The 21,984-nt window shown below is 61.9% G+C and overlaps 2 protein-coding genes across 15 annotated transcripts; both read left to right on the top strand.

Annotated features, from left to right (window-relative positions):
* Positions 1 to 734: 734 nt before the first annotated feature.
* GUK1 (guanylate kinase 1) lies at positions 735 to 9,618 on the top strand. 14 transcript variants are annotated; one of them, XR_010149939.1, is made up of 10 exons: positions 916 to 1,038; positions 1,799 to 2,503; positions 6,182 to 6,295; positions 6,698 to 6,739; positions 7,514 to 7,610; positions 8,078 to 8,216; positions 8,287 to 8,371; positions 8,733 to 8,956; positions 9,043 to 9,128; positions 9,337 to 9,618. XR_010149939.1 is itself a non-coding variant. In XM_063790918.1 (9 exons), exons 3-9 carry the CDS (start codon positions 6,184 to 6,186, stop codon positions 9,367 to 9,369), a joined length of 594 nt encoding a protein of 197 aa, XP_063646988.1. In that variant the 5' UTR covers positions 908 to 1,038; positions 1,799 to 1,963; positions 6,182 to 6,183; the 3' UTR covers positions 9,370 to 9,618. The 14 variants fall into 14 exon arrangements, 12 of the variants coding, with proteins under 12 accessions (XP_063646998.1, XP_016795744.1, XP_016795736.1 ...); XR_010149948.1 differs by lacking the exon at positions 1,799 to 2,503 and having other exon boundaries at positions 902 to 1,038; XM_063790918.1 differs by lacking the exon at positions 8,733 to 8,956 and having other exon boundaries at positions 908 to 1,038; positions 1,799 to 1,963.
* An 88-nt stretch (positions 9,619 to 9,706) lies between these two features.
* GJC2 (gap junction protein gamma 2) lies at positions 9,707 to 20,497 on the top strand. Its single transcript, XM_001145449.6, has 2 exons — positions 9,707 to 10,685; positions 18,407 to 20,497. Exon 2 carries the CDS (start codon positions 18,426 to 18,428, stop codon positions 19,743 to 19,745), a length of 1,320 nt encoding a protein of 439 aa, XP_001145449.2. The 5' UTR covers positions 9,707 to 10,685; positions 18,407 to 18,425; the 3' UTR covers positions 19,746 to 20,497.
* Positions 20,498 to 21,984: the final 1,487 nt, after the last annotated feature.

Genomic DNA, 21,984 nt, shown 5'->3' with positions numbered 1-21,984 from the left:
AAAATACAAAAATTAGCTGGGCGTGGTGGCGGGCGCCTGTAATCCCAGCTACTCGGGAGGCTGAGGCAGGAGAATCGCTTGAACCTAGGAGGCCCAGGTTGCAGTGAGCGGAGATGGCGCTATTGAACTCCAGCCTGGGTGACAAGAGCGAAACTCCGTCTCAAAAAATAAAAAAAGAAAGAAATAGGGTCTCGCTCTGTCACACAGACTGGAGTGCAGTGACACGAACACCGCTCACTGCAGCCTCGACTGCCCAGGCTCAAGCGACCGTCCCACGTCAGCCTCCCGAGTAGCAAGGACTACAGGCACAAAAAAGTTTTTAAATTTTTTGGTACAGAAGGGGTTTCCCTATGATCCCCAGGCTGGTCTCCAATTCCTGGCCTCAAGCGGTCCTCCCGCCTAGGACTCCCAAAGAGCTGGGATCACAGACGTGAACCACGCGCCCGGCCACATTCCCCAATTAATGGTTTTTGGAGAGTGGCCGGTTTGGAACGGGCTAGCGGAGTCGTTCGTTAGTTAGGTCCCTGCAGTGTAGATGAAGAACGGAAACGGCGCTGTGTCATAAGCGGGAGGAGGCGGGCTGAGGCAGCGCTGTGACGTAGCAGATGAAAGCCGGGCCCGCGCTGCACTGAGGTACTTCTCTGAGTGACAAGCGGGACAAGTACGCCGTGGGCGGGGCCGGCGGGTAGTGATGTTAGTTCGCGCTGTGTGGAGGCGGGCCGGCGCGGCGCTGTGACGCAGCGGGAGAAGACGGGCTGGGAGGGCGGTGTGCTGAACGCCCCTGCGGTCGCGACAGGCCAGCGCAGGTGGAGGCGGGGCTAGCGAGGCACTGAGGTAAGTGCTTCCCTAAGGGGCGGGGAAGAACGAGTGAGACATGGGCGGGGCAGGCGCCTCATGACGTCAGTCTCGCGCGCGGGCGGAGGTGGGCCGGTGCGGCGCTGTCACGTAGGTTCAGTGGGCGGAAGAGGTGGCTCCGGATGCTGCGGCGCCCGCTGGCCGGGCTGGCTGCGGCCGCCCTGGGCCGGGCCCCACCGGACGGTGAGTACAACGAGCGCGATCGCGAGGGTGACTCGGGTCGAGGCGGCAGCGGTCCCTGCGCTTTGCGGTCGCCCAGTCCACGCCGCCTCCGGATCTCCTCCTAGCCGGGACGCCCTGTGCCGCGTTCAACTGTGGGCCCTGAGAACGGGGGAGCTCTGGAGGGCGGACGGGCTGGCAACGCAGCGGAGCCCGGGTCCCGGAGGGCGGGGCGCTCCTCAGGAGCTGGGCAGGCCGGTAGTTATCGCAGTGTCGAGCTGCTCCTCGGGCGTGTAGGAGCGCTCGGTGTCTTCCCGACACCTGGGCGCGCCGCCAAAGAGAGCAGCTGGGAGTCCCTACCGCTGGTCTGGCGCGGTGTGCGCTCCGGTTGCCACCTCACCCTGCAAGCCCGGGGGTCCTGGGCGGATGGAGCCGGCTATTCCGGGGCTCCCAGGATTCTGCCTACTCCGCGGCACGGCGCAGAGACGGGGACTTGGGGAAACAGCAGGCCTTCCCGACGCATGGGTGTGGCATTTGGGGTTCGGATTCTCCAAGGCCAGAGTCCGGGTTGGGGTTCTTGAAGCTGCCCTGCTGCCATTCTTGAGCGTCGCCTTAGAAGTATGCCCCAGTAAAGACTGGTGTGGGAAGCAGGTGCCTCAAAGTTGATTTTGACCCTGCGTGTGGTGGGCCTCGGTTTCGTCTCTGCATGAAAGAGGTCGGTCCTGAGGCCCCGGGCTGGGTCCTGCTCTGCTGTCTTTGGGCTCATAGCCCCTTCCTGTCTCAGGCTTGCTCTGCTCTTTACCTGGGGTTGCTGTCGAGGACCCTGTGCAAGACTCGGCCGGTTTTTCTTTCTCCCTGATGGACAGACCCAAACATAGCCGCGCAGCATCGTGAAGGGCTGGGGCCTTCACTCCTCTGTGGCTCTGGAAGAGCCCGGTTTCCTCAGGAGGTAAAGGAATGTTCCTGTCCCCCGGGGGAAAGAAAGTGAAAACGAAAGCGCCCTGGCTGCTCCTGGTGTGGTCCCATTTAAAACGAGGTTGCTGAAGGCCAGGACGCGTGCTACCCGGATGTGTGCCCAGAAACCCTGCAGCCAAGAGCAGCCGCCTGGACCACCAGCCTCCCCTTCATCCAGCTGGCCCAGCCCAGAGCCCAGGCCCACGTCTGGTGGTTTGTGTCTTACGAGAGGCCAGGCGGGGGCTGACTTCTCTCGGTTCTCAGAAGGTCAAGCCCTCTGTTACCATCTCCTCGAACAGTGGGCCGGGGGCAAGGTGGTGACTCTGTTCAGTCCTTAGGATGGCTGGAAGCCAGAAGGAGGAGATTATGCCGCCACAGCAGGGAGTGCCTTTCCAGGAAAGCGGCTGCTGGGGCAGCATGGGAGCCCAGTCCAGGGAGCGTTCTGGCAGAGACCATTCCGGAACATGGATCTGCGCCGGCGGCTCCCAGGAGACCTTCCATCTCGGAGCTCCTGTGGAGACCACGTGCCTGGCAGGTCCTTACAGTTGTGGGTTGTGTGGCTTCTTGCCAGGCAACTGATTGGAGTTTGCGACTGTGGGTTGGTGAGAGTGGAGAGCACAGAATGTTGTTTGCTGGAATGCTTCCCTCTACCCACAGGAAGACACCTTTGGCACATGTGTTCTGGTCAGGGCAAAGGCTCCGTGGTTTCCACCGCAAGACTGCAGGAGCCTTGAGGCCTGGGCCACAGTTTTCTCCCTTGGGTGTGCTCCATGGAAGGTGGCTTTGGTGACCGCCCTGCCACTGGTCTCTCCCCAGGCAGGCAGGCAGCCTGTGCCTCCGCCCTGTCTCCAGCGGTGGTGTGGCTGTGCTTCTGCAAGGCCTGCATCCACTCACTGTCTGCCCTCTGCACTCTCTGGCTGGCCAGGGCCCCCAGTAGTCTGCTCATTGTGCCCTCACGCTTGGGCAGAGCCGAACTCAGGGGACCCAGGAAGAGTGGAGTGTTGGCCCGTCCAGAGTTCTTGGCGATTGGTGTGTCATGTGTGCCTCGTGCCCTGTGCTGGGCGAGAGTGGGCACAGCTGCGCAGACAACGCCCTTGGCGAGGCTGGAGCCTGGACCCCTGCCTGGCAGCAGCTGGGCGAACTGGTGTCTTCTGCCTGCGGGCCCAGCCTCACCTCAATAGCTTACTGCTCCCTCAGGAGGGAGGAGGGGAGGCCTGGAAGCCTGGGCTTGGCGGGGTAAGGGGGGTGCAGGGGCAACACCTGTGGAGGAAACAGGCGGGGTTGGGGCCCACCAGCGTCTGCTGTCTGCTCTGTGCTGGGTTGCATCTGTTGGTGTCTGATCGTTGTCAGGGCCCTGTGGTGAAGAGACACACCTGCCGCTTGCTGCTTGCGAGGAAAGGGGGAGATCCCCAACCCAGGAGCCAGAGGTGGGACTCCAGCACCCCCCATTCCTGGGAGTTGGAAGTGAGGCACGAGCTCCCCAATTCCTGGGCATCGGGGATGGGGTGTGGGGCCGAGGAGGGGATGGAGACCAGGGTCTTGTGGTAGTTTGGTGGGATCCTCAGAAGGTGTGGCTCTCCCCCTTCTGAGGACGCAAAAACTCCCAGAGTTTTTGGCGATTGATGTGCCACGTGTGCCTTGTGCCCTGTGCTGGGCGAGTGTAGGCACAGCTGTGCAGACGACACCCTTGGCGAGGCTGGAGCCTGGACCCCTGCCTGGCAGCAGCTGGGCGAACTGGTGTCTTCTGCCTGTGGGCCCAGCTTCACTTCACTAGCTTAGCGCTCCCTCAGGAGGGAGGAGGGGAGGCCTGGTCAGTGGAGGTCACCACTGTGTTTCCTTCCGTGTGGGTTTGTAGTCACGTAGCATCTAGGTTCAGACCCGAAGAGCTTGGAGCCAGGGACTGGGGGGAACAGGGCAGGACCGGCCTTGGGGCAGCCCTGTCAGGCCCACCAGTGCCATGCTGGTTGTGGGTTGGCAGGGCAGAGTGACCTTAAGAAGGGCCAGCTCAGTGGAGCAACAGGACAGAAGCTCACATGGGGTCCAGCCCACAGGACCATTTGAGTAGCTCTCCCATATCGGGTCCTTCGAAGCACATGATCTAGCTTTACTTTTTCTCCTTCGTATTAGAAAAGTCACCATAATACCATCAAGTCATAATTTCTGTGATCTCAGTGCTTCAAGTAGGTGTGTAGCAATTGCTGGATGTCTCCTGAGAACTGTACCCCTTCCACCCTGGCGAGAAGCAGGGGCTCCAGAAATTCACGCAAGTGGCATGGCTCATTGATTGTGGGAGACTCTGGGGGGCTCCTAGCTAGTGCATTATGGGAACCGGGCTGTGGAGCTTGCAGGGCTCGCTGGCTGGGAGAAGCTGAATGGATGAAGAACCCTGGCCACTGCAGTGTGTGCTGATGGTTGGCTGGCACGTAGAGGAGGTGGCAGGGCTGGGTGAGCAGCAGGAGCCAGGTTAGTGGGGAGGCCCGAGCTAAGCACAGGGGCAAGTTCTGCGGGTGGGAGAGCCAGGAGGGCATGGGGTGCATGGTGAGATGAAAACGATGTGTGCTTGTGACAAAAAACCCAGAAGAGGCAGTAAGGAGGGAGGAGTCTATCCCTTATGGAGAGCACATGGACTTCTGGGTGGGTGTCCTGCAGTTCCCTTCCTCTTGAGTCTTTTTAACTGGGGGTCCGGTGTGTTTGTGATCAATGACATGTATGCGTGTGCATGTGTATCTTTGCGGGTACACATGTGTGGTGTGTGTGCATTTGCTTAGTGTGCGTGCATTTGTGTGTGTGTGTGTGCATGCATGTGTGTGTGTTTGTGGTAGGTTTGTGCACACATCCTGCATACCTTTGTGCCTGGGAGTGGCATGTGTGTGGTGGGTGTCGCTGTGCATGATGGAGTTGCAGCCGTGGTGCATTTGTGAGATTACCTCGGTGGCCTAAATTGGGGATTAGGAGGGCATCCTCAGGTCCTTCCCACTGTCTGCTCGTCTGCCCACAGGTGGCTGTGCCCTAAACAGGAGGAGGCCATTCACGCCTCGCCTGAGTTGTGTCCAAGGTGTGCGTGTGGCCAGGGGTCCATTCGCTTCCCTCTAGCCCAGCCCCTGAACACAGCTGCAGTGCACGGCCCCACTCCTCAGCTCAGCTCCCCATCCCAACTCGAAGACGCTGCCCTGGCCCTGTGTGTGCAGCTCACGTGGACTGGGGGGCAGGGCAGGTGCAGGTCTTGGGGCAAGAGCTGGAGCTGTCTTTTCCTTCCTGCACAGCCGCAGAGCAGGTGGATGGGGCTGCTTCCCTGCAAGGGCCGAGGGCCAGGCCCCCTGGGGATTTATTCCTGGCTTAGAAGGGCGGGGCCAGAAGCAGGTGTGGTGGGGATTAGGGACTCAGCACCCCCAGCTCTCAGTCCAGCAGACAGACCCACCCCAGGCTGACTACAGAGGCTGCACCTCAGCAAACAGGTAGGCCCTGTTCTTGGGGAGGATTCCCACCAGGCAAAGGCCAGCTCCCGGGCCCTCACCTGCCACGTGTCCAAGCTAGGATCCTGTTTGCCTTTCCCTTGGGGGCTGGGAGGGAGGCCTCCAACCCCCTCTGGCATTACCAGCATCACAGATAGGAGTCCCAAGTCCGATGAGAAGTTCCTGGAATAGGTGTAGATTCAGTAGATCTTGACAAGACCATATCTGCAGGGCAAGGTACCAGAGGACAGAGGCGGGGACAGGGACACTTCCATTCCAGACCTAGCAGCCCAACACTCAGCACCATGCATGGGAGCGAATGGCTGGACTCCTGGGTGGGGTGGGGGTCTCAGGGCAGGCTCCCAGAGGGCTTGGAGGTGACTCCACCAGGTGGGGATGGCAGCTCCCAGGTAGGGTGTCATCAGAGTAGACAGCATTGCTTGCCAGGGACCCCTGGGGAGGCTGACAGGGTCAGTGGGTTTCAGTTGGGGGGCTCCCCTGCTGAGAACCCAGTAAAGCCGGCCTTCCATTCATCTCCCGTGTGCCCAGAGCCTGGTCTGAGGGCCGCCCTGTGCATGCCGGGCCTTCCAACGTGGCAGAGCTCAGGGGGAAGAACACCCAGGCTCTCAGGAGACTCTCAGGCCAATGTCTCCATCCCTGGGTCAGCCCTTTCCTGCCATGAATTCAGGAAGGCAGAGGCAGCTCAGCAGATGGGGACTAGAGGCCGCACTGCTATCCATAGCCTCTCTTCTCACCCCCAGGCATGTCGGGCCCCAGGCCTGTGGTGCTGAGCGGGCCTTCGGGAGCTGGGAAGAGCACCCTGCTGAAGAGGCTGCTCCAGGAGCACAGCGGCATCTTTGGCTTCAGCGTGTCCCGTGAGTCCAGGGCTCTTGTGGAGGGGTGCGTAGACCTCAAGGCTGCTGAGTAGTCCTAGCACTGTGAGCAGGCCAGGAGCCCAAACCCAACAGGCACACCCACCCTGCAGACTGTCCGAACTCTTGCACACTCCCCCCCCACACAGAACCTGAGGTTATCACACTCCTGCTGTCCTGCGTGCCTGTGTCTCCCTTCCCTGGGTCTGTTGAGTACTGATAACTGGGCCACAGTGTTTCTTTCTGGGAGAACCCTCGCCTTGTAGGCTCCTGCGCCTTCCCAGTGGTGTGCTCCACTGGCTGCCTGCATCCTGGGGCTCAAGTGCTGTCAGGACTGCAAGGGAAATGCTGGGTGGGGCACTGGGCTCCGAGCAGCCCCCGATGGGTGACAGGTCTCTCTGCTAGATACCACGAGGAACCCGAGGCCCGGCGAGGAGAACGGCAAAGGTGAGTGGGGTGGGGCCCTATGGCTGGAGCACCTCCAGTGTGGGCAGGGCTGCTGGGCCCTGCAACTGTGTTGGCTGTGCTGCCCGTCTCCTGCCCCCATCAATCCCTCATCTGTGAGATGGGTCCTTGCCTCCAAGGGCCGGTGAACTCAATCAGGGTGTCAGCGCCACAGCGTGGTGTCGCCTTCCTTGGGTACAGTGTGAGAGGCCGGCCAAGGCCTGGGGCTGTCTTCCTCCCACCCTGGAGGTGGCCACAGTGCTGCTGTCCCCAGCCCTGTCCTGGACTCGGCACTTATCAGCACTTTTGAGCTGTCTTCTGGGGTCCTGGTAAAAAGGGCTGCTCTGCCTGCCTGATTCAAGACAAGGGACCCCCTTCCCAACAGCACCCCCGCCCCTTGCCGTGCAACCCAGTGGTCTCCAGTCACCCCACCACATCGTCCCCTCTGTAACCTGACGGTCTCCAGTTCCCCCACCACCTTCCCCCAGAACCTGTTGGTCTCCAGTCCCCACCCCATCACCACCAACTCCCAACTCCCCACTGGAACCCAGCAGTCTCGTATCTCCATCAGTGAGGACAGTGTGAGAAATGGTGTCTGGCTCAGGCACTTGGCAGCACTTGAGGGGTCCTCAGATGTCTCCTGCCCGGCAAGGATCTGACTAAAGCAGTCGTGGGTGTGGGAGGGGCCTGCAGGCATGCCTGGGTTGGGGGTGGCTGGCCCTGGGCACCCTGGTGCAGGTCCAGTCTGCCCTCTGGACAGCCCCTCCTCTTCCCCAGATTACTACTTTGTAACCAGGGAGGTGATGCAGCGTGACATAGCAGCCGGCGACTTCATCGAGCATGCCGAGTTCTCGGGGAACCTGTATGGCACGAGGTGGGCCACGCGTGGGTGTGGGTGGGCTCCCAGGGTTGCTGTTGGCAACAGGGATCCAGGTAGTGCCTGCTGCCTGCCCGCCATCCACACCACCCGCCCCATGGTTATGAATGCGGCCAGGTTGTGGCCCAGGGCCAGGTTCCCACGTCTGTGGCCCATAGTGGCTCTTTTCATGAGGCTGCTGGGCCCGGTCCTGCCACCGTGCATTGTCCTGGCAGGGTGAAGGGTGCACAGAACACCTCGTGCTCACTACAGGCACCTTGGGGAGTGGGTGGCCTCTGTTCCCTGTAGGCGGGGCAGGGCGTGGGGGTAGCAGGTTTGAGGTGCTGTGGGGTGCTGGGTCCAGGCCAGGTCTAGGCTCAGCTGTGGGAGGAGAACGCTGGGCCCGGGAGGGCCTGGGTGTCCCTGAAGCTCCTGTAGGCCTCAGAGAGCCCTGGCACCCCTGCTGACCTGGCACCTCTCCCCAGCAAGGTGGCGGTGCAGGCTGTGCAGGCCATGAACCGCATCTGTGTGCTGGACGTGGACCTGCAGGGTGTGCGGAACATCAAGGCCACCGATCTGCAGCCCATCTACATCTCTGTGCAGCCACCTTCACTGCATGTGCTGGTGTGTGCTGGGCAGGGTTGGGGGCTGGGGGCCAGGGCATGCCAGGCTCTGATTGCCACCCCCTTTTTAGGAGCAGCGGCTGCGGCAGCGCAACACTGAAACGGAGGAGAGCCTGGTGAAGCGGCTGGCTGCTGCCCAGGCCGACATGGAGAGCAGTGAGTGTGCTGTGGGATCACCAGGGCATGCCAGGAGGGGAGTCAGGGTTCTGAGGTCTGTGGCACCAGGGACCCTGTGGGTCCCCAGACCTCCTGACACCTGGAGTCCCTGTGAGGGTCCTCAGACCTCTCAACTACCTCCCAACACCTAGAGTCCCCGTGAGGGTCCCCAGAACCCACCCCCAGTCACCAAGGGTCTCATTGAGGGTCCTCAGATTTCCCTCTGTTACCCAGAGTCTCCGTGAGGGCCCCCAGACCCCCCATCGCCCAGGGTCCCATGAGATGTCCCCAACCTTCTAGCCCCGGGGGTGTCATGTGCATCCTCTTACAGCTGTTGCCTCTTCTCTGGGTCTGACTGCAGCCCACAAGAAGAGGGCATTTAACGTTCTGCTGTGTGTGTAGAGGATAGTGCAGCCCCTAACCAGAGTCCTGATGGGTGCTGGTGTCCAGATCCAAGGTCTGGGGCTCCAGAGAGAGCAGGAGTGGTGCCTGAGGACTGAGGCCCAGGGGGCGGCCCTTCCCTACCCTGCACAGGCCCGGCTGGGCTGGAAAGCTGTCCCACAGCCGCAGTGAGGACAGCCGCAGGCCAGTGGGCTGCTCTGGGGGTCGTGTGGGACCTGGGGTGGGGCTGCATGGGCTCACTGTGCCCTGACCCCAGGCCCCACCCACAGGCAAGGAGCCCGGCCTGTTTGATGTGGTCATCATTAACGACAGCCTGGACCAGGCCTACGCAGAGCTGAAGGAGGCGCTCTCTGAGGTGGGCCCATCCTTGTGCCTACCTGGGCAAGGCCCAAGGGGAGGCCTGGGGGCCAGGCCTTTGTTGTCCATGAGGCCACTGAGGTTAGATGGGACAGTCCTACCCAAGCACTGGCATGAGACACCGAGGTCCACAGTGGAGGGAGAGCAGGAAGCCCAGCCCTTCCTGGATACCAGCCCTCCCAACTCCCTTTCTTCCTCACTGGCAGGAAATCAAGAAAGCTCAAAGGACCGGCGCCTGAGGCTTGCTGTCTGTTCTTGGCACCCCGGGCCCATACAGGACCAGGGCAGCAGCACTGAGCCACCCCCTTGGCAGGCGATACGGCAGCTCTGCGCCCTTGGCCAGCATGTGGAGTGGAGGGGATGCTGCCCCTGTGGTTGGAACATCCTGGGGTGACCCCCGACCTAGCCTCGCTGGGCTGTCCCCTGTCCCTATCTCTCACTCTGGACCCAGGGCTGACATCCTAATAAAATAACTGTTGGATTAGAAACTCCATAAATGAGTGGAATGTGGCCCCAAGGTTGGTGGGGCCCCATCATCCCAATCGGGCCCTGAGCTCTGGCAGCCCACCCTAACCACCAGCCCCAAGGAGGGCCACAAGGTGGCCTCTGCCTAGGCATCTGCTGCCTGCCGGCTCGTGGCTGCTGCCCCAGGGCAGCATGATGCTTGACTGGCAGGCAGGGAAGGTGGCAGGGCTGGTCCCAACCCACCTGGCAGGCCGGCAAGTGGGGAGCAGGAAGCGGCTGCATGGGGCAGCCTGAGGCTGCAGGGGTGGGCCCTGAGGGCTGCCTCTTGGTGCCCGACCCTGTGGGTCTGGCATGGGCCAGAGGTTCCAGGAGAGGCCCCTGAGCTCTGGCAGCTGGAGGTTCTAGATCTCGAGGTCTAAGGGGTTCCCTGAGGGAGATGCCCCTCCCCTAGCTGCCCCAGGGGCTGTGTGTGGTGTGTGAGGAGCCTCCTCTGCTCAGGCTGCCTCTCTCCTTCCCCAGTGCTCCCCCAGCTTGCCTGTCTAAGGCAGCACAGGGCCGTGCTGCCAGCCACCCCTAGGGTCAGCCCCAGCCCTGTTCTGAGCCTAGGTGAGGTGCCTCTGGGGTGGGGTGCAGACAGATGGGTGGGAGAGAAGGAGGCAGGCAGGGCGCCCGGCCGGAAATGGGGGCGGGGAGAAGAGTCCCCGCCCAGAGCCCAGACTGCCGGAGGATACAGGCCAGAGCCAGAGCCGCCTGGACTGGGCGGCTGGGCAGGAGAGGGGAGGGGAGGGCCCAGGCAGCCCCTGGTCGCTTGCTCCAGGGCAGGTGGACTGAGCTTCGGAGGCTGGGGCTGGCCTCTGACCTGCTTGGGCTTGGAAAGCCCTGCCCGCTGCCCTGCCCCCCAGGACAATCAGGGATTCAGACCCTGAGGCCGAGGGGGGAACAATGGGGCCCTTGAGGGCCCCTCCTCCAGCCCCCATTGTGCTTGGTGGCGAGAGGTGGCCCTGGCTCGGCCACACACCCTCGGGGAGGACCAGCATCCAAGCAGGTGGAAGGGCTCTGAGGGAGACTGGAATTTTCTGGCCTGGAGAAGGTAGGGTGCTGGGGTCCATGTATGTACCTCATGGGGCTGGGGGCTGTTGCCCCAGGAGACAGCCTCACGCTGTGCCCCTGGCCTTGAGGCCCCGAAGGAGGGAGGGCTTCCTAAGGACCAGCCCTAGGAGGGTGCACTCCTTGCGCCTGCCACCCCCTCCTGGGCTCCGCTGCTCCACGCAGATGGTGGGGTGGCCCCCCCACTCCATGTCTGTGTCCTTCAGGTCCAGCTGCCTTCACCGCAGGGTGGGCACCAACCGGCGGGGTCTGCTCTGGGACAGCTGGCAAGCGGGAGGGGGGTGCCTTCAGTACCTCCCCCAGCAGCTGGGGCCCCTCAGGTAGCGGTAGGGCTGGCCTCTGAAACACCAGCCAGCTGCATTGTGTCCAGGCCCAGTCCCCCACCCTCAGCGGCCACCTGGAGGTGAGGGGGCCAGCCTGCCCCTGGTATAGACAGACCTGGGGCCCTGCTCAGTCCCCTCCATAGAAGGCCACAAGCCACTAAGTTTGCACTGGGGCCCAGCCTAGGCCTGAAGCCCAGCAGACCCTGTGGTCAAGGATCCAACCCCAGTGCCTGTCAGTGCTGTGATTAACTGGGTGGAGGCCCCCCCGGGGCGCTGGGGCAGGCCCTCAGTGCAAGGAAGGGGCGGCGTGGCTGAGGACGGGGAGGCCCACACCCCTCTGGGAGGGCGGAGCACCCCAGGGCTGCTGCGCAGGGAGGCCACAGCCCAGGCGCGGGGGCCCCCATCCCGGAGCTGGATGGCAGTGAGCCCAGGATTCCTGGCTGCTGGGCGTTCAGGAGGGAAGAGACGGGTTCGTGGATCCTGCGGGTGGAGGGCAGGGACAGCCTTAGGAGGCTGGGGTAATCATCACCCCCTCACTCCCAGTATGGATACCTACCAGGGCTCGGTTTCTGGAGGGTGTGTGGCTCAGCTCCAGGCCTGCAACAGCCCTGGAGGCTGGCCTGGGGAGCTGCCCAGGCTGCAGCGATGACACACTCCCAGCCTGACCCAGGCCTAACTCGCCCCCTTGGTCCACCTCCAGGGGAGGAACAGCCCCTCACTTCTGGGCCTGACAGCTCTGTTCCTGCTTGGGACCCCGAGGGAGGGAACTCAAGAACAGGCTGCAGGAGGGGCCCACGCATTCACAGCGCCAACAGCGCCAACAACCCCAGGGAGGAGAGGGCTCCACGGGGGAGGAGGCACCAGCCTGGATGCTGCCTTGCCACCTGCACGTGTGCATGGCCCTGGCAGGGGCTGGGGATCCCACAGACTCATACCTCCACACCACGTTCCTCAGTGTCCCCTCACTCCCCTGACATTCCTGAGCACCACACCCATGCTCTTGGGCTCCTGGGGATCTGGTCAGTTCAGGAGCTGTGGCAGGCCATGTAAGGGGAGCCATCATGTGGGCAGGCACTTGGGGTCTTGGTGGGGGCACCTTGCTTTCCTGGGCCTGGTGGGGACTCCTGAGGGAGGCACGTGGTGAGGTTGAGTCTGAATAGGGAGGGTTAATGGCTATGTGTGAGAGTGAGTGTGTGAGCCCAGCTCCATGTTGAGCTCGAGCAGCAGTGTGCATGTGGCAGTGTGCACTGCTTGTGTGTGGGGGGGTGGAGGGAGGAGCATGCCCTGTGTGTACATGTGAAGGATGCATGAGGATGGCTGGTGCCCACACCCAGTGGGGCCTACTGCTGCACAGGCAGGACAGTGAGGCCGGCCACAGAGCTGCTGGGGCAGAGTGGGCATGGAGGGAGGGTTCCAGGCCTCGGGCTTGGGTCCTAGGTGGCTGAGCTCTGCACCTCCCTCTGGACCAGGGCATCCAGAGGAGCATGGCTGAGGGTGCACTCGGGGCTGACCGTCCCAGGGCCTGGGCTGTCCAGGACAGGCAGCTGGGGGCTCAGGCAGGGACATGGAGGACAGGTAGTGGAGCTGCCACCACAGAGCTGAGCTCTGGGCATCAGGGTAGGGGGCTACGGCCTGTCAGCGGGTGAGGAGAAATTAAGGCCTGAGGATGGGTGAGTGCTGTAGCCCCCTCTGAGTGAGGACTGTCCCCACACAGGGCCCTGCAGTGGAGTGCAGGGGAAGGAGGGGACTGTGCCTGCAGGAGCCCCCGGGGAAGTGGGACTGGGAATCTGCTTTGGACTGTGAGTGGACAAGCGACAGCACAGTGCCTGCCATGCGCTGGGGTACCATCGTTTTCAGGGAGGGGAGGAGCCTGCCCCAGGGTCCCGCCTGGTGAACTGTGTGCGTGGGTGCCTGTCTGGTGGCTGCCCTAAACTGCAGAAAACACCCACCCTTCGCGGCCTGCCCTGGGAGGGCCTGGAGGTGGAAGGAAATACCTGGGCCCCTGACCCTGTGCTACACCCAGCAGGGCGGGGCTCGTTCTGCAGTGCCTCAGGACCCTTGTTCAGACCCAGGATGAGCAGGAGCTTGATGGGGGAGGGGGCCCGGCTCTGACCGGTGTCCTGAGATACCAGGACACCAGGACACTGGTCAGAGCTGGCCCAGCCAGGTTTGCAGACAGGCAGCCTCGGCTTGGGCCTGCTTGCCCTGAAACCCTTCCCAGAGGTGGCCCCCACTGTGAGCCCCCATGGTGAGTCCCTTGGCTCTTGCTGCACACCCCTTTGAAGCCCTTCCTGTGAGCCCCCGATGCCACCAGGGTGAGACCGCCCCCACTGTGAAGCCCCCTTTCACACCCTGGCCTAGTAGCGAGCCCCCATGAGACCCTGGTCCCCAGTATGAGAATCCTGTGAGTCCCCGGCCCTCCACCAATGCCCACATCCTCCTCTACTTCCCACAGCCTTCCCTGAGGCTGACCCTGCCTCACCACTCCCAGACCTGGGCCAGGCAGCGTCCTGGCTGGTGGCCTCCTGTGGTCACCCCCCTACCTCGCCCTGACACGTTACTAACCCCAGCAGCTGCCTCCTCCCAGACTCTGAAGCCCAAGGGTGCCTCCAGCTCTTTGGCCAAGCTGAAGCCTCTCCCCACCAATCCTCATTTTGGGCACCCTGGAGGTGTAGCTTTGGGGTGAGATCTCTTGGACTTGTGTGTACATAGTCTGCAAATCCCGGGCCTGGCTCCCTGGGGGCCAGCAACCCTCCCCTCTCCTCCCGAGTGCCTCCACCAAGCCCCTGCTGACAGCCTCATCCTGCAGCACTAGACAGTGCCCACCTCAGCTTGTCCCGCCTCTCTATCATGGTTCTTTCTTTATTTTAAGTAGGGGTTTATTTTACAGCACTTTCACAGAAAAGGGCCAAGGTGTGGATGGCTCATGCCTGTAATCCCAGCTCTTTGGGAGGCTGAGGCAGGATTGCTTGAGGCCAGGAGATCAAGGAGATGACGGTGAGTTATGATTGTGCGGCTGCACTCCAGCCTGGGCGACAGAGCGAGACCCCATCAAAAAAAAAAAAAAAAAGTAGATAGGGTCTGGCTCTGTCACCCAGGATTGAGTGCAGTGGTGTGATCTCGGCTCACTGCAATCTTTCCCTCCGGGGTTCAAGCGATTCTCCCACCTCAGCTTCCCAAGTAGCTAGAACTACAAGCGCACCACCATGCCTGGCAAATTTTTGTATTAAGACCCCATTTCTTTTTTCTTTTCTTTTTTTTTTTTTGAGACAGCGTCTCACTCTGTTGCCCCAGCTAAGTACAGTGGTGCAATCTCGGCTCACTGCAACCTCCGCCTCCCAGGTTCAAGCGATTCTCCTGCCTCAGCCTCCTGAGTAGCTGGGACTACAGGCACGTGCCACCACGCCCGGCTAATTTTTGTATTTATAGTAGAGATGGAGTTTCACCATATTGGCCAGGCTGGTCTTGAACTCCTGACCTCATGACCCACCCACCTCAGCCTCACAAAGTGCTGGGATTACAGGCATGAGCCACCGCGCCCGGCTTAAGACCCCATTTCTTAAAAAATAAAAATAAAAATTGCCAGCATGGTGGCATGTGCCTGTAGTCCCAGCTACTCAGGAGGCTGAGGTGGGAGAATTGCTTGAGCTCAGTAAGATTTACAGAAATGTTGTGAGGATAGTGCAGAGTTCTTATAGACCTCACACCCAGTTTCCCCGTTGCTGACGTCTTGCATTAGCGTGACATGCTCCTCATAATGAATGGACCAGTATGGATGAGCTGGGATTAACTGAGGTCCTTGCTGTATGCAGATGTCCTTGCCTCTCCCCTACAGCTCCTTTTCTGCCCCGCCATGGATCCTACATGGTGTCAGTCACCGTGTCTCCCTGGACTCCTCTTGGTTTCGGCAGCCTCCTGGGTCTCCTTGTATGGGGTGTCCTCACTGTCTGGATGAACACTGGCCAGATGTTCTGTAGGATGCCCCTTGGGTGGGATCCCTTTCACCCTCATGTTTCCTTATGAGTCTTCAGGGGGATGGGTTTTGGGAGGAATACCATGGAGTTGACGTGACCTTCCCATGAGATGCTGTGAAGCATCCACACCATTCACGATGCTTGTGATGACACCTTGGCTGCCTGGCTAGGGTTGGTGTAGGAGGCATGCTGCAGAGGCGCTCTCCCCCTCTCCCTCCCACACCCTCTGAAGCCAGGTTACCAGGTGCAGCCCACAGGTAGGGCTGGGGGTCATGCTCCCCTCCAGTACAGAGTGTCCACATGGCTGCTTTGGATTGACTCTGCACAGAGGAGCTGTCTCCTGTCCCCCATTTGGTTGTACATTCAGTCAGGTACTTTGGCTTCTAATCTATGTCAGTCTGTAATCTGTAACACAAGACTACTTGATTTCTTTCACTGCTCAGAGGGATCCAGTCTCAGGCACTGGGTGCTCTACGTGCAGGTGCTGCTTGCACAGACTTCCTCTCTGACACTACAGTTTGCTCCAGGCTCTTCTGTACATTCCCAGCCCCAGCCCTCGGGTCTGCCAGTTCCCCACCAGGGGTTCCTGATTCCTGTGATTGGGAGTGGAGGTAGGAACCAAGGCCTGGGCCCCAGGTAGATTCTTGCTCCTAGGGTGTTTTCGCACTGAGGCCTTTGCAGGCTCCAGAGCAAAGGTGTGTGTCTGAACCCAGGTGCATCCACATAGCTGTATTTTCTATGAAACTGCCCACGTCTCTGTGAGACACCCTGTGGTCTCCAGCTGTGATCGTCATCACATGGAATAGTCACTAGCAGCATGGAAGGCGGTGACACAGCGACAGCCTCAGGGAAGGGCTGAACCTGTGTGTGTGCGCCTGTGCATGTGTGTGTGGCGAGGCCAGGTAGCAAAGGCTCCCGGCGGGAGTGGGCTCTAGCCAGTGTGGGAGCCGTGGGCAGAGCACATGAGGGGATATCTGGAGCCAGGCGTGGAGTGGGGGCAGGGGACCTGGCACTAAGGCAGGTGAGGCCGTGGCATTTGCTCTGGTTAGGAGTCACAGGCAGGGCAGGAGTCCTGCTGGGTGGGCGTCCTAATGCTCCCCAGGCTTGCAGGCAAGGAGTGAAGTGCTTGAGGCCCTGCAGGCGGGGCCAGGCTCAGGATTGGCTGGGATAGGGAAGCTGCTCTGCAGAGCAGAGTGGCATTTGGGTGTGGCCCTCTGGCACTGGCTGTGCTTGCTGGGCATCTGAGTGCCCATGTTGGGGGTGGCAGCAGGCCCAAGAGAGAATTACAGGCTGGAGGTGTGGATCTGGGAGTCCCCATAGGCGTGGCCCTGAGACCAGGACCCAGGTTCTTCCAGACCATTCCCAGGACCACTATGTGGGTGCAAGTGACACAGGCCCCCAGAGCTAAGTGCCAGCCCTCAGACGCCAGGGCACATCAGCCCAGGGCCGAGCCACGGTGGTCTCCAGAGCTGAGCCAATGGCGCCGTTTCCTCAGCTGAATCAAGGAAGCCACTCCGCAGTCAGCCACAACGGGAATGCTCACACCATGGGCACTGGCAGGCGCCATTACTGCAGGCTGCCCCCAGAGAGCCATTTGTTCAATATTGCCCCCACACAGCTGGGCAGGCTGGCCCTGGCACTGAAGGCCTCCTGCCCCATCTCTCCCTTGAGCCTGCTCTGTCTCAGGTTCCTGTAGGGCTGGAATCAGTGGGCCTTAGCCTGCTGTGATGGGTCAGGTGGGGAGGGAGGTGGGCCCTGCCTACTGGAGCCAGGGGGATAGGGGAGGTGGCCTCAGGGCTGGAGTGTGCCCGCCTGTGCATATGTGTGTGCCTGATCACACGTGTGTGTGAGTGCATGGATCTGTTTGCATGTGTGTGCATATATGTGTATGTGGTTGTGCATACGTATGTGCATGTGTGTGCATACGCACAAGTGTGTATGTGCCACTGTTTTCATGCATGTGCGTCTGCATGTGAGTGCAAAGAAGCATGTCTGTGGATGTACACATCTGTGTTTGCATTAACCCTGTTTGCATGTGTATCTGAGCATGCACGTGTACCTGTGTATGCACGTGTGTGCATGGGTATCTGCATATGCATTGTGCGTGTTCATGCATGTGCACGTGTGTGCATGTGTACACATGTGAATCTGTGGGTATGTATCTGAGTGTGTGTGCACATGTGAATGTGTGTGGCTCTGAGGGGTACTGCACAGATGTGAGGAAGCAGGGCCACTTCCCCAGGAACCCTGACTGCCCCCTCTTCCTGCCCTGGGTGGGGAGGCCTCAGCTGCATAAAGAGGCTGGGAACCTCACCAGCGACTGCTGCTGGTCCCACACCTGCCGCTGCTGCCTCCCAGGCCAGGTACCGGGAGGGGGCCAGAGGCGGAGGGAGCTAAGGGGTCTCCTGCCTCAGCGACCCAGGAGCAGGTACTGGCCCTGGGGCAACCGCCAGCAGAGGGTGGGCAGGGGAGCTGCAGGAGCTCTCCTTCTTTGGAGCACAGGCCCTGCTGCACAGCCCTTTCCTGGGCACTTGCCCACCTTGGGCTTGGCTGGTCTGCGGCATAGCTGTCTCTGAGGGTCGCAGGTGCTGAGTGTGGCCTCACATCACTGGGTCTATAACCTCGCTGGACACCGTCCCTCCTGGACGGACGACTGGCTTCATCCTGACCCCAGCTAGAGATGGTCTGGGTTGAGACCATGGAGGACCAGGAACCTAGACTGGGCGGGCGGAGCCCTGGGACCCTGGGCACCTGAGAAGGGCAGCGGGACCAGCCGGGGGCTGGAGGGAGGATGGAGGATTTTGTGGAGGTGGAGGGACCCCGACGCCCCTGTCCAGGGTGTGGAGGGAGGCAGAGCAGGGCCTCTGGGGGCCGAGGGGCTATGGGGATTGTGGACTGGTGGCACTTTGGGGTCTGGGAGCTGATGGTGGTGCAGGCACGGGGGGCTGTGAAGGACTGAGGGCTGATGGGGCTGCAGGGGCTTGGGGGCTAGGGAGCTGGAGGGGCCAGGAGGGATTGAGTGGCTAGGCAGGCTGGGAAGACCCTTTGGATGCTGAAACTCTGTGGGACCCTCCCCAACAACCTGGATGCGGCTGGGGCTGGGTTGGTGGCCATGGGTGCAGCGGACACTGAGACCATCAGTCCCCACACACTTGAGTGGTGCTTGCCTCAGTGTCCCCATCTGCCTCATGAAGGCAACTCACCCAGCTGGGGCCCTGCATCTGCACGAGCAGGGGCCGGATCAGGTGGGGGCTTCCACTTCCGTTTAAGGCGGTAAGCTCCACGTCATTGACTGTGTAAGCAGAGAGGGGCCAGCTGCGAGGCAAGCCTGGAGCCCCGGCTCTGAGCTCTGAGCGCCGCGGACTCCTAAGTGCAGGCCCCTGGCTGACCCCTACCCCGCCCCACAGGACCCGCCCGCCCGCCCCTATGACCAACATGAGCTGGAGCTTCCTGACGCGGCTGCTGGAGGAGATCCACAACCACTCCACCTTCGTGGGCAAGGTGTGGCTCACGGTGCTGGTGGTCTTCCGCATCGTGCTGACGGCTGTGGGCGGCGAGGCCATCTACTCGGACGAGCAGGCCAAGTTCACTTGCAACACGCGGCAGCCAGGCTGCGACAACGTCTGCTACGACGCCTTCGCGCCCCTGTCGCACGTGCGCTTCTGGGTCTTCCAGATTGTGGTCATCTCCACGCCCTCGGTCATGTACCTGGGCTACGCCGTGCACCGCCTGGCCCGTGCGTCTGAGCAGGAGCGGCGCCGCGCCCTCCGCCGCCGCCCGGGGCCACGCCGCGCGCCCCGAGCGCACCTGCCGCCCCCGCACGCCGGCTGGCCTGAGCCCGCCGACCTGGGCGAGGAGGAGCCCATGCTGGGCCTGGGCGAGGAGGAGGAGGAGGAGGAGACGGGGGCAGCCGAGGGCGCCGGCGAGGAAGCGGAGGAGGCAGGCGCGGAGGAGGCGTGCACTAAGGGGGTCGGCGCTGACGGCAAGGCGGCAGGGACCCCGGGCCCGACCGGGCAACACGATGGGCGGAGGCGCATCCAGCGGGAGGGCCTGATGCGCGTGTACGTGGCCCATCTGGTGGCCAGGGCAGCTTTCGAGGTGGCCTTCCTGGTGGGCCAGTACCTGCTGTACGGCTTCGAGGTGCGGCCGTTCTTTCCCTGCAGCCGCCAGCCCTGCCCGCACGTGGTGGACTGCTTCGTGTCGCGCCCTACTGAAAAGACGGTCTTCCTGCTGGTTATGTACGTGGTCAGCTGCCTGTGCCTGCTGCTCAACCTCTGTGAGATGGCCCACCTGGGCTTGGGCAGCGCGCAGGACGCGGTGCGCGGCCGCCGCGGCCCCCCGGCCTCCGCCCCCGCCCCCCCGCCGCGGCCCCCGCCCTGCGCCTTCCCTGCGGCGGCCGCTGGCTTGGCCTGCCCGCCCGACTACAGCCTGGTGGTGCGGGCGGCCGAGCGCGCTCGGGCGCATGACCAGAACCTGGCAAACCTGGCCCTGCAGGCGCTGCGCGACGGGGCAGCGGCTGGGGACCGCGACCGGGACAGTTCGCCGTGCGTCGGCCTCCCTGCGGCCTCCCGGGGGCCCCCCAGAGCAGGCGCCCCCGCGTCCCGGACGGGCAGTGCTACCTCTGCGGGCACTGTCGGGGAGCAGGGCCGGCCCGGCACCCACGAGCGGCCAGGAGCCAAGCCCAGGGCTGGCTCCGAGAAGGGCAGTGCCAGCAGCAGGGACGGGAAGACCACCGTGTGGATCTGAGGGCGCTGGCTTGCGAGCTGGGCCAGGGAGGAGGAGGGTTGCGGGGCTCCGGTGGAAACCTGCGACCCCTTCTCCTCAGCCTTCTCCTTAGCCGGTGGCCTCAGGCAGACTCCGCCCAGAGGGGCAGCCAGGCTGCTCAGGGAAGGGGCTGAAAGCGGCAGAGGAGTGCCCTGGCTTGGTCACCACTGGGGCCAAGGTGGGGTGGAGAGAGGGCCTAGGAGCCAGAAAGGGCCCTCTGCTGTGGTCTGAACCCCAGGGGGAGTGGGGCATTGACTCCTCCACCCCTGTCCTGAACTGGAATAGGTCCTCTGGGATGCCAGCTCTCCCCTTTGTGCTTCCCTGCAGCAACCCATGGAGGCCCCAGGGTGCCTGGTATGGGCATCAGTTGGTGGGGGTGCGGGGGTGTGTGTCCCCATTCCCTGCAACAGCAAATGGGGCTCCTTCTTCAGCCCTCCCCTTCCCAGCCCCAAACTGAGACAGACTGGGAGCTGGGAGCCTGGGGTGGACAGGACCACACCCTCTTTGAGCTTCTGCGATGCCGGCCTTCCGTTCCTCTGGGAGGCTTGAAGTTCTGCAAAGATGTTGACATGCCTTGCAGCTTGGACCCAATGGGTGGTGGTCAGGGCCTGGGGGCTTGGCCATGCTGGGGGAATGGGGCTCTGGGTTCCTGCCTGTGGCCTGTCTGTCCTCCTCCCTAATTCAGACCCAGCCTCAAGAGGAAAGGGAGTAAAATAAAACTAACTTGTTTATAACCTTGTGTGTGCATGTGTATGCATGTGCACGTGTGGCTATGTGTGTGCATGCACATGTATGTGCATTGTGTGCATGTCTGGGTGTATGCTTATATGTGTATGCATGGGTGTGTGTGCATGGCTACCACATGGGGAGACATGGCTTAGCTCCAGGCTGGCTGGGAGAGGAGACCCCTCCCCAGGGACTGGCAGGGGAGTATGGTCACAGGCGAGCCCCTGTAGCTTGTCAGACAACACTCAGGGCCTGCTCGGTGCCAGGCAGCGTGCCGGGGGCAGGGGTGGGTGGGGCAGGGTGGAGTGCACTGATGGTGAGAAAGAAAGAAAACACACTCAGAGCCTCAGGTTGGGCCGCAGCTCAGTGGATGGAGGGCGGCTGTCTCAGGCCCCGTCATGACCAGGACGTCGGCCAGAGCCTGCAGGGGTGGCTTTGGCGAGGGGCAGGGGGGCTCATTAGCCCCTGGAGCACACTCCGGGTGACTGGCTACCCCCCAGCCTCCCTTAGGCCTGGTGCAGCCTGGCCGGCTGCCCCTCCTGGGCTGCACACCCCTCTCTCTGTGGTGTCCCCCAGCCAAGACTCAAGCCCAGGCTGAGCCCTGAGTCTCACTGAAGCCCAGCTCTGGGCAGATGCCAACTGCAAGCTGAGTCCCTCTCCTTTCTGGGGCTTGCCTGGCTGACCTCTGGCCCCATGTGAGCCCTGACTCAGGGAGCCATGGACAGAAATGCCGAAAGTGCAGCCTCAGGGAAGAAAAGCAAACACCAACCCCAACAGGTGTCCACTCCAGTGGGGACACACCAGGAGCCTCTCCAAGACAGGAAGGGTTTGGGGCTGTGCTGCTGGCGGTGCCGTCACGGGGGAGGCCAGGTCCCTGTGGTGGGGGCCGCGGTGTCCAGCCATGCTGGGCAACTGTGCGTGGCTTACCCTTCCTCCACCTTTGGTTCTGTTCAGGCCTTCACCTGATCGGACGAGGCCAGCCACATTGCAGAGGCCAATCTGCTTTCCTCAGTCCATCTATTCAAGTCTTAGTGTCATCTGGAAATGCACTCACAGACACGCCTAGAATAATGTGTGACCCCATATCTGGGCACCCTGTGGCCCAGTCAAATGTACACATAAAATGAACCATCACAGGCCAAGCACTGTCTCACGTCTGTCATCCCGGCACTTTGGGAGGCTGAGATGGGAGCATCACTTGAGCCCAGGAGTTCAAGATGAGCCTGAGCAACACAGACCCCATGTCTACAAAAAATTTAAAAAGTAGCTGGGCATGGTGGCATGCACCTGTGGTCCCAGCTACTCAGGAGGCTGGGGTGGGAGGATCACTTGAGCTAGGGAAGTCGAGGTTGCAGTGAGCTGTGATGGCACCACTGCACTCCAGCCTGGGAAACAGAGCAACACCCTGTCTCAAAATAAATAAAATTAGCCATCACAGGCAGACTGGAGGCAGAACTGCTGCTTCTTTGGGAAACTTTAGTCTTTGGCTATATAT

This window comes from Pan troglodytes, chromosome 1, assembly GCF_028858775.2.
Source record: "Pan troglodytes isolate AG18354 chromosome 1, NHGRI_mPanTro3-v2.0_pri, whole genome shotgun sequence".
Classification (NCBI taxonomy): Eukaryota; Metazoa; Chordata; class Mammalia; order Primates; family Hominidae; genus Pan; species Pan troglodytes.
This window is presented reverse-complemented; position numbering and strand designations above follow the sequence as displayed.